Genomic DNA, 10,942 nt, shown 5'->3' with positions numbered 1-10,942 from the left:
TTCAGCATTATGATCTTAATCTTAATCTTGCCATCTGAGTTGTTGATTTCTTTACAGAAAGAACTTAGTGAGTAAGAATCAGTAATGCCTTTTCTCAAAAGCTACATTTTTCCACTGGCTCACGCCAAGGATGTGCAGGTGTGAGCCTGATCAGGTATGAGCTCCAAGCAGGTCAGGTGAGCCTGATCAGGTGAGCCTGGTCAGTACCTGGATGGGAGACCTCCTGGGTAAAACTAAGGTTGCTGCTGGAAGAGGTGTTAGTGGGGCCAGTAGGGGGCACTCACCCTGCGGTTTATGTGGGTCCTAATGTCCCAATATAGCGATGGGGACACTATATTGTAAAAAGGCACTGTCCTTTGGATGAGACGTAAAACCAAGGTCCTGACTCTCTGTGGTTATTAAAAATCCCAGTGCGTTCCTCAAAAAGAGTACGGGTGTAACCCTGGCATCCTGGCCAAATTTCCCATTAGCCCCTACCAATCATGGCCTTCTAATACTCCCCCTCTATGAATTGGCTTCATTACTCTGCTCTCCTCCCCACTGAGAGCTGATGTGTGGTGAGTGTTCTGGCGCACTATGGCTGCCGTCGCAGCATCCAGGTGGATGCTGCACATTGGTGGTGGTGGAGGGGAGTCCCCATTACCAAAAAAGCGCTATATAAGTGATTGGATGAGTTACCACCACTCAAGACACGCAATTACATTTGCAGATAACTCTGTTACCGTTAGTTTGTTGCAACTAGATGAGTGGGGCCATGGGCCAGTTGTACATGAGTTTGCCACTTGGTGTGAACAAAGCTATTTGCAGTAGAAAACAAAGACATGGCTATTGATTTCAGGAAGAACCCTCAGACCCCACTCAAACCTGCATCAGGGGTGAATCAGTGGATATGGGGGATAAATATAACTCTTTAGGAACCGTTCTAGACTGCAGGTTAAATTTTGAGACAAACAACAATTATATTTTCAAAAAAGGGTAACCGTGTTTATTTTTCCTTGAGAACACTTAAACATTTTAAGGTTAATAATTCATTGTTAATAATGTATTATCAGTCTTTTATTGAATCTGCTTTAACATTTGCCATGATCTGCTGAGGAGTAAGGACAAACTGGGGAGTATTTTCAGACCTATGTCAGAAAGTCATTGATGTTGATCTTTCGGCCCTATCCCACGTCTGTTACTACAACACTTGAGAAAACCAAATTCTATCCTAGAAGACCCTTCACACCATTTTTTAAAATGAATTATAACTACTCCCCTTAGAATGCAGATACAGATTTCCCAATTTTAAAAAGCAAACAGGTTCAGGTTTCTCATTTAGACCTGCCACCATAACCTTGCTCATGATTCTCTTGCTCATATTTATGTGCATCATTTGTGTGTGTTTTATGTAAAACTAATTGCCCTTTGTGGATAATAAAGAGTGTCTTGCTCTCTCTAGGTGTAGAGGGAGTAAAGAGCAAGCAGCAATATTTCTGATCTTATTCTGAAATTCACAGTGGGTCACTGGACAGAAACTAAAATGGGCAATACAGTTTTGGTTAAAATCTGAGCAGCTGAGTTCTTAACATGTTGTAACTTGTAAAAACTTTTTTTTTTGGATACACCAGCAAACGCCGAATTCCAATAAAGCTTGGAAAAACAAAATAAGACTTGATTTCCTGCAACAGACTGGGACAACTGTGTATATGGATGTTAAGCATGATGTTACAAAGACGGAAAAAAACACCTTCACAACACTGAACATGAGTTTGAAACTTAACCATCAGGCTGTAAATCCAGTAATACAGAACTGTACAATAAGTCAACCAAACGAGGTATTTTAAGACTTTCTTATGAGCGTATTCTAAATAGCAGATATAATTTAATAAACCGTACAGCGTATTTGGTAGGAAATTTTCATTGCAACCACCAGAGGGCGATCTTTGCCTAAAATTAATGTTTCAAAGGAAGTTTCCGTCGGTATTAAACGCCACTGTCTTCTCGACAAGCCTCCAGCCCCCCCCACCCCTGGCAACAATTTTCTATACGGATTTATCTTTTACTTTCAACCGTGCTGTGACGGAACAGGCGAGAGTTTAAGACACCGGCTGTCAATATTAACGGTACAAACGTAGTCTTTCCGAACCGAACTGAAAAAGACCCCCCTTCGCCCCACGGCTCGAGAAGGCGGTTGCGTAGTGACGCAGAAATGTGGGTCAAGGCGGGGGCCGGCAGCTGAGCTCGCCGCTCTCGCGAGAGTGACGATCGCGCAGATCCCTTAAAGCCGGATGCGTAGCGGTGCCCTTACGTTCGTCCTCAGTGCAGGGCAACAGATATCATCTTTTCCGGCGGTGCAGCCTCTTAAAAATAACAAGCCTCCTACCCTTAAAAAAAAGTTTTTCATTGTCATAGACACACGGGAAAAGACATACAGTTTAGCCTGAAGATCTCAGAGGTAAGAAAGGTAGGCGTTTTGATTTGTGAGATTTAATGTGGAGTTACTGTACTGTACTGTACTGTACTGTATTCTTTTCCGACTTGAAGGCCATTATGAACTTCTGTTTCCTGCTTCGTAATTTATTCATATATATATATATGTAACGCGTTGGTAGCTTGTCTTAAATGTGTAGTTTATGACTTTTTAATATTAATGAATTAATATTTAAGAAAATAAAAGGATTTTGCTAATAGTCCGTATGTGCTGCAAGACTATTTACATGTGGTTACTTAAATTATTCTTTAAAGAGTACTTAGTTTGTAAATAGTTTTTTTTGGGGGTAAATATTTTATCATTAAATCCATCAGTTGTATCCATTCGGCATGCTGTTTTGTTAAATCACAGGGGGTCACTGGCATCATAAATAGTTTTTTTTAGCACCAGAGGTATGAATATTCGGTGTTCAGTGTGTCTTGTTTTTTAATGTTTATATTTAGTCCTTTGTATGGCAAGTCATACAACAGTACATTCCTACCTCGGATTTGAACCTGGGACCCCCTTGGTCACTGGACATGACTGATGCACACAGGGAGTTTTGGAATAATCTGAAAGATCTAAAAGATACCACTTGGATATATTTATCACTTTTTTACTTATGTGAACTTGTCCCGTAACGCATTCGAATTTGTAGATGTAGGTTATTAAAGGAATTTCTTTAACCAACTGTTCTCTCAGCTTCACACCTGTGTAGGAGTGGCTTGTTAGCAGTGTCTAATCCACTGCTGTAATGGTCATTGGTCTGACATGCCCTGCCCAGTCCAGTTTTTCAGGTACCCCAGGAATTAATTTGGCGTACCTCCAGGGACATGGTTGTGCGTGACCCTTTTTTTTCTGTGATCAGAGGTGTCAGATGACGGTGATCCTTCCATACGCAAGCCTACTTTATTTATGTTTTTAAAAAAGAGACTGCGCTTTATTGAACTAGAATATGCAGGACTGAGAGCGCATCTTGAAGTTTGTGCCCTCTCAGTGGCAACAGTGGTTTTCAGCTCATGTAGGTGCAGATATAAGTGTGTGGTATACCTGGGTATTATAATAAAGCCCTTAATTTACCCATATCCCTCACACAAGAGACCCATACACCATACTGTAATTACAGTGCCTATTACTTTTGTGAAAATCTGTGGCAAATTACACTGTTTTTGTTTGTGGTTTCACTACGGATGTAAGGTGTACACAACAAGGAGCAGAGCACTTCCTTGCTCGGTATAAACCAAAATTTCACTTCCTTATCATGAACATCCTTTTTTCATTAAAGAAAGGTTAAGTCTTTTTTTTCATATACTTTTTCCTGTTGGATGATGTGAAATTTGCTATAGTTGTATACCTATATGACTTAAAAATCTCTATCAGTTTATATGTTTTATATTTAATAATGCCTGTGAACTAGCTATGGTTATTGTTGGTGTTTTCTTAAATTTCCCCTTTAGCAGTGAGTTTTAGGCAGTTTTTATAGGAAAATCGTTCCTTGAGATTTTTTTCTACCTTTAAATTAAGAAGTTCTTTCCTGTTTTTTCTCTTTTAAACAGTTTGTCACATCATGTAAATATTGTTAAAGTAGTCCTGGATTGTGGTTGTAGTCCAACTATGTAATTGTTTTTGTATCTGATACTTTTTGGTGTACTTTCGTGCTTTCATAGTCCCTCCCAGAAACTTTCTGATCTCAGGTATGTCGAAACAGTTGATTTCTCAAGAAGCTTCTTACGTAGAGTTAAGTAGGTGGAGCTTTGTCATAGTTTTGCCTAGGGGGTTTAAAAGCTTGAGTAACAGACTGATGTGGCACCATTTACATATTTTAGCAAAATAGCAAAAAGCCATCAGCAGTATTAAAATGTTCCTTCCCAGGTATGTAAAATTTAAATTACGTAGTATGATTTTTCCTGAAGCATCTGTTTTTTGTATTTTAGCCTTTGGGGTTTTTAAGATACTCTATCCTGGTGTCCCTCCGAGCTGTCAGGTCCAGTGGTTGTTATGGGAATGTCAGTAGCAGCTGATACAAGGGTGGACTGCATCCATTTAACTGCTTTTGCAGTTTTTCTGTATTTGTGACAGAAGCCTGGATATTGCCATGTTCCGTACTCTGTTTGTGTTGGGCTCTCTAAAAAACGAATGGGAAACCTTCAGGTAGAACAGCGATGCAGAAAGCCTATCTCTTGGAAGACAAAATCCTGTTTCTGGAATATTTCTTTTATCTGACACAATAATTTAATCTGTTAAAAGTTTGCCGTTTTGTTGTTACAGCATATTTTATTTAAAATTAGTAGATCTCTGTCAAAAGATTTTTTTCTTACTTTTTGGATGTATGGATGTATGTGGAGCACAGTAAAGATGTCTGGTGTCCAGCGGTCCTACAGAAGATCAAGAACATTTTGATGCATGGGTTGACTGATGTGTCTTACAAATGATTAATTTCAGACTTAAATGCTCGAGTCAAGCATCCTGTGTTTTAAAGACTAGTAATTGTACTTGCAATGAAAATGTTAATTATGTATGCGATTTTAGGTTTCTTATAAAATGTGAAGTATCTACATTAGCATTTGACACACAAATGTACTGTCTTTCTGGAATTATAAAAGGAGCAGTTAAGCTTCGTAAATCCCGTTCTTGTGATCAGCAGCTGAAGTGATGTTGTTTATGGTTCTTGAAGGCTAGTAGAACATGTTACAGTGTGGTTTGGGAATTAGTTTCTCTAAGTTTAATAGAAGAGTGTGTGACTCTGTTCTGGTCACAGTGGCGGGGAATGTTTGACCTCTGGTTACTTGCGTGTTCTGTAGCAGTTTTCTGTTTTGCTGGTCTCGAATTAGACTGAGATGGCCGTGGTTAATTATTTTTTTGGTATTTCAGATTGAGAGCATCCAAGATGGACACCATCATTCGCCGCTGTCCCTTCCTGTCGCGGGTCCCGCAGACGTTCCTCCAGAAAGCTGGCAAGTCCCTGGTTTTCTATGCCCAGAAATGCCCTGTGATGATGGATCTGGCATCTAGGCCTTTTGCTCGTGCCCTTTCCACTTCTGCTGCGAAATGCCAGGAGATCAAGGAAACCACTCCAACAGATTCGGGTGAGCAGTTGATGTTGGTGGCAGTGTGTTTGTGTGTGAAACTACAGTGTACATTAACACATTTAAGTTATTTATATTGCATTTGAAGGTCATAGGGCAGTTTCTTTTGCAAGCTGAAGCTGAAACAAATCATTCTGTGACGCATTCCAGTTGGTTACACCTCAGTTGTGAAGGGGTGAAAAAAAATAGAAAATGACATGTAGTGAAATTGACAAGTGAGTGATCATTCACATAACTAGATTATCAGCGTTTGTTTAGTGGAAATGTGAATGTCTGTGGTAAACCAGCGGGGGACCGTGTAAGTGTAAAATCTAGAATGTAAGCTTTTTGCGGCGCTGTTTACGTGAGATTTGCATGTGTTTAAATTTAGCCTCCGGGCAGCCTCCCAAGCAACCCAGTCTGCCTCCAGGCCACCCTGTGCCCCCAGCGTGCCAGGCAGCTGCTTCCAAGTGCCCTTTCCTTGCTGCCGAGATGGGGCAGGGGAACAGCAGTGTGTTCCGGCAGGCCAGCGTGGAGCTGCAGGAGGATGTGCAGGAGATGCATGCTGTCCGGAAAGGTGAGGGTTCAAGTCGCATCACTGATTTGTATTGTTCTATTAACTTATACTCAGCGTATTTAATGCAGTCAGAAATTAAATAAAGATCTGCTTGATTGACTGCCTAATGCAGTATAACTTGCCTGACCTTTGTTTGGCGGTATTTTGGCTTCGGTTCTACGTACCTGGTGCTGACAACTGGGGTTTTTAATTTTAATCGTACAAGTATTTTTTTCTGTGCAGAGTTGGCTGAATCCCCTGTAAACCCAACTGTGGTCAACATCACCAAGGCGGATGGGGAGGACCAGAGCAGTCTCCTGAAGAATTTACTGAAGCAACGTCCCACCAGGGTCTCCCACCTCCTGCAGGATAACATGCCCAAATGTAAGCAAAACTATCCGATAGTGAATCGTTGATCGTAATGTAATACTTGTTTGGCACACAATATGTCTGATCTGTCTTCTTGACTTTCATGATCATCCCTGAAATTTTGTCATTAATTGTTACTCAACAGCTGTTGCAGATGTTAAATATAGAGAACTTTTGAAATATTGCTTTTAAAAAGTTAGATGTTGCAAAAGGTGCATGATAGTCATTTCCTAACAACATTTTCTTCTGTCCCCCCCCCCCCCCCCGCAGCAGTTTCTGCTTTCCATTATGACAAGTTCTTTGAAAAGAAAATCGAGGCCAAGAAGAACGATCACACTTACCGGGTGTTCAAAACGGTGAATAGGAGAGCGGAGACTTTTCCGATGGCGGATGATTACTCCGGTTTGCAGGCCTCGAAGAAAGAGGTCTCTGTGTGGTGCAGCAATGATTACTTGGGCATGAGCCGGCACCCCCGTGTTGTTCGCTCCATCATGTGAGTGCTCCTAGATCTTGTCAGGAAAGATGAATGCATGTCCTTAAGATTTGCTGATAAACATGAAAGTGCAAAGCACTAATAAGGATATTTTTATCCACAGGGATACTTTACGGCAGCATGGCGCTGGAGCGGGAGGAACCCGTAACATCTCTGGAACGAGCAAATTTCATGTAGATTTGGAGCATGAGTTGGCAGATTTGCATGGCAAAGATGCAGCGCTGCTTTTCTCCTCTTGCTTTGTGGCTAATGATTCAACGCTTTTTACATTGGCCAAAATGCTGCCAGGTATGCAATGTAATGTCAGTGCAATGATGATCTGGGGCTTAACGAATATAAATAATTTCTGGTTGATAAAACATATGATGTTCTTAAACCTTTTTTTTTTGTCTTCAGGCTGTGAGATTTACTCAGATGCTGGGAATCATGCTTCAATGATCCAGGGAATCAGAAACAGTGGAGTTCCCAAATTTATCTTTCGTCATAATGACGTTAATCATCTTCGAGAACTGCTGAAGAAGTCCGATCCCTCCACTCCAAAGATTGTGGCTTTTGAAACGGTCCACTCAATGGATGGTGAGCAGAAACATTTTTCTTTCAAGTATTCACTTGTGTTCAGTTGCTCAGAACGTAAGTGCAGAGCAGGATTTACTTGGTGAAGTTTGTTTCTGTGCAAAATTAAATGGGGATTGTAAGTCCAGTTGAGAGATGTTATCATTTTAACAGCACTTAAGGTTTAGAAATGTAATTATAGTTGTGGAAGAAAAGGAAATGAAAGTTTAATTCATCTTATGTTACAGGTGCTGTGTGTCCACTGGAGGAAATGTGCGATGTTGCCCATGAATTTGGGGCCATCACATTTGTTGACGAGGTACATGCAGTTGGGCTGTACGGAGCTCGAGGTGGAGGAATAGGAGACCGAGATGGGATCATGCATAAGATGGACATCATCTCTGGAACACTTGGTAAGCACTTAGCTGTACAAAACGCCAAAACTGCAAAGATTCACAGTTTTTGAGTATATACTTTTTGTAATTTCCTCTAGGGGGGAAAAATTACTAAATGAAGAAAGAGGAATAGCGTAATTGAATGAGAAATCTGTTTTCAAAAACAGGTGGGTCTGGGCCCATATTAGGTTCCTAATTTGCCAGTAACACTATAAGACAACAAAGGCTTCGAACCTGTTGCTAGGAAACCCAGTCCTAATCTGTTTTTATTTCAGCCCCTAGAGACCTATCCTCTAGTTAGGAGACGGAGCTACATGCATGCTAATGCATTGGATTAACAATATTATGTACATAGGCAGACTTAATGTAAGAGTTAAGATTATCTGACCATATCTATTTTATTACTCTGCATTTGCAAGTAAAAGAATCTTTTTACCAGTTTGTGTTTTGTTTAGGATGTTAGTAATTACAGATTGATGAGAAATTCTTAGGCAGATATTGCTATTAAAGAAATATGAAACCCATACACCCAATTTTCCCAAAGACTTCAGTTGTACATTTTATTTTTATTGATTAGAAATAGACATAACTGTTCTAATATCAAATTGTTGTATAATGCAAAATAATCACCTGAAAATTATTCGTTCTAAAATTTCTTTCTGTGTATCCTGCTAACACTCAGTTAAAAAGGTTAGTGTAGTTATTTGGTGTTTAGTTCCAAACAGTCTCTAATTAGACTAACTCTCTCATTAAGTTCTATTTGTAATCGTATTTTACTGTGAATTGCAAAAAAAACAAAGCTGTCTGTGCTGTGGATCTTTCTCCATCTTTTTAACCGTAATTCAAAAGGAAAGACAGATATTTATTTGAGTATGCTATTTCTTCTTTTTTTGCATTATTTTTGGTTTCAGTCTTCCTCATCATAGAATAGAATTATGTTTGCAGTTATGCCATTCATCTTTCTGGTAGTGTAGCTCTAGCATGTGTTTCCTGTGCAGCTAAGAAAGCATTTCTAAGAAGAGCGATAGTCAATGGCTGAGTCACCAGTTTCAGATTTAGTGCCATGATTGAACACATGGAAAAGACACTTGATATTTTGCTGCTGACATCATATGGTGGGAAAAGTAATAATAGACTTTCAGTTGCATCTGGAAGTGTCTTCAAAGGAAGGATTATTTAGTTCTAACCATCTATAAACAATATATTAGGATGTTAATTAGTATTGTTTTTTCAAATATTCCGCTCTAGGGCTAGGAATATCTTTCAGGCTTTGGACAGAATAGGGGTTTTCTAAACTGATGTCTTGTTTTTCACATCTGGAATACTTTGCAAACCCTATTCGAAAGTTGTTTCTAGATTTGTTTGACTTTCAATGGAGAAGGAGACCTTTTTCTTTTTCCCTTGTAGATGTGTTCTTTTGTGAGTCAACTGCTATGGCATTTATGTGGCATAACTAAGTCAATTCTAAAGCAGGGATTTATTTAGGATTTTATTTATTTTTTAGGCAAAGCATTTGGCTGTGTGGGCGGTTACATAGCCAGCACTGCAACCCTGGTGGACACTGTGCGCTCCTACGCCGCCGGCTTCATCTTCACCACATCCCTGCCCCCTATGCTGCTGGCTGGCGCCAAGGAATCCATTCAGGTGCTGAAGAGCGAGGAAGGAAGGGCTTTGAGACGGAGGCACCAGAGAAACGTCAAGCTCCTCCGGCAGATGCTGATGGATGCTGGTCTGCCTGTGGTTCATTGCCCAAGTCACATCATTCCGATCAGGGTGAGTCCTGGAAAGTGCTTTTCTTCCTTATACAGCCTTGTGGTACATGATGACTTGCTGCTGGGTTTCTGTATTAGACCTCTTTCATGTTACTAATTGTACGCTGACTGACGGGAAATGGGATGCACTACTTCTTGTTTCAGTTACTGATCATAATTGTTTTCCCCGTGAAAACAGATGTTGAGTTGAAACCTAAAGGTAATAAATCAGAAAATGCATAATTTATAGAACGTTTGACACATTGGAAAAACCATTGTATGCCTGTTGTATATGAAACAGAGTAAATATTTCTAATAAATAAAAAATAATTTCTTTCTCTTCCTGTTTTCTTTCTTATATTTTTCAGGTGGCAGATGCGGCAAAGAACACCGAAGTCTGTGATATAATGATGAGCAGATACAACATCTACGTGCAGGCCATTAATTACCCTACTGTTGCCCGCGGGGAAGAACTCCTTCGAATTGCCCCTACACCTCACCACACCCCCCAGATGATGAATTACTTTCTTGGTAAGATGTTTCAAATGGGAAAAGAAATCTATTCAATATTTATTTGAAGATAACTTACCACAGTATGTTCATTTAAGTGTCCACTCTTGAAGTGATCATAAGGGATTCCAGATTTATTAAATGCATGTGAAATGGTTTTCATGATTAGTATATACATGTGTAGAAGCCAAAAACTGATTTGTTCTTTTTTTTCTTTCCTATCAGAAAAACTTGTGAAAACTTGGAAGGAGGTTGGCTTGGAGATAAAACCTCACTCTTCCGCTGAGTGCAACTTCTGCAGGAGACCAATACATTTTGAGTTGATGAGTGAGAGAGAAAAATCCTACTTCAGTGGCCTAAGCAATTTGATATCTGCTAGTGCTTAACATCAACTCATGTCCAGGCTCTTTTTTTTTCTCCATGTATCACAGCTTCATGTATTTTTAAAGCATTAAGACACTGTAACGTTTTAACACTCTGCAGTCCTTCTCTTGTACCAAGAACTACTGGTACATATGAATAAAAGTTGGTAAAATTTAGCAGCTGTCTTTTGTGTTTTTAATGGAGCAAGGTCACAGTGAAAATAAAAGGTGTTCGTTCTACAATGCTACATTGTGTTAGATCTCAAAACGTGTGACATACTCGAGGTTATAGCAGTGACAACTTCCAAGATTCTTAGTAGAGAACAATATACATTCTACTGTAGATCTGACAAATGTATAACTTTTAAAATTGGTATGAGCAAATCCCACAAAACACCTGGGTAAGACTAAATGCTTCTGGTTAACACTCCTGAAGT

General features: G+C 39.8%; 1 protein-coding gene across 4 annotated transcripts; it reads left to right on the top strand.

Annotated features, from left to right (window-relative positions):
- The first annotated feature begins 2,239 nt into the window (after window positions 1–2,239).
- Window positions 2,240–10,682, top strand: alas1 (5'-aminolevulinate synthase 1). 4 transcript variants are annotated; one of them, XM_088916611.1, is made up of 11 exons: window positions 2,240–2,437; window positions 5,324–5,538; window positions 5,909–6,094; window positions 6,317–6,457; window positions 6,713–6,935; window positions 7,039–7,223; window positions 7,332–7,511; window positions 7,736–7,900; window positions 9,387–9,655; window positions 10,002–10,164; window positions 10,369–10,682. In XM_088916611.1, exons 2-11 carry the CDS (start codon window positions 5,340–5,342, stop codon window positions 10,527–10,529), a joined length of 1,872 nt encoding a protein of 623 aa, XP_088772737.1. In that variant the 5' UTR covers window positions 2,240–2,437; window positions 5,324–5,339; the 3' UTR covers window positions 10,530–10,682. The 4 variants fall into 4 exon arrangements, with proteins under 4 accessions (XP_088772737.1, XP_088772738.1, XP_088772740.1 ...); XM_088916612.1 differs by having other exon boundaries at window positions 2,280–2,446; XM_088916614.1 differs by having other exon boundaries at window positions 2,283–2,446; window positions 6,716–6,935.
- The last annotated feature ends 260 nt before the right edge of the window (window positions 10,683–10,942 follow it).

This window comes from Atractosteus spatula, chromosome 5 (genome assembly GCF_055471065.1).
Source record: "Atractosteus spatula isolate fAtrSpa1 chromosome 5, fAtrSpa1.hap1, whole genome shotgun sequence".
In the NCBI taxonomy this organism is placed as follows: domain Eukaryota; kingdom Metazoa; phylum Chordata; class Actinopteri; order Semionotiformes; family Lepisosteidae; genus Atractosteus; species Atractosteus spatula.
The sequence above is the reverse complement of the archived record's forward strand: the minus strand, read 5'-3'. Positions and strand labels throughout refer to the sequence as shown.

What these genes read in the sequence shown, in the direction of transcription:
- alas1 (XM_088916611.1), top strand. Translation starts at nt 5,340, where the DNA reads ATGGACACCATCATTCGCCGCTGTCCCTTCCTGTCGCGGGTCCCGCAG. An exon ending in AACCACTCCAACAGATTCGG is followed by an intron (nt 5,539 to 5,908) that starts GTGAGCAGTTGA and finishes GTTTAAATTTAG; the next exon opens with CCTCCGGGCAGCCTCCCAAG. An exon ending in GATGCATGCTGTCCGGAAAG is followed by an intron (nt 6,095 to 6,316) that starts GTGAGGGTTCAA and finishes TTTTCTGTGCAG; the next exon opens with AGTTGGCTGAATCCCCTGTA.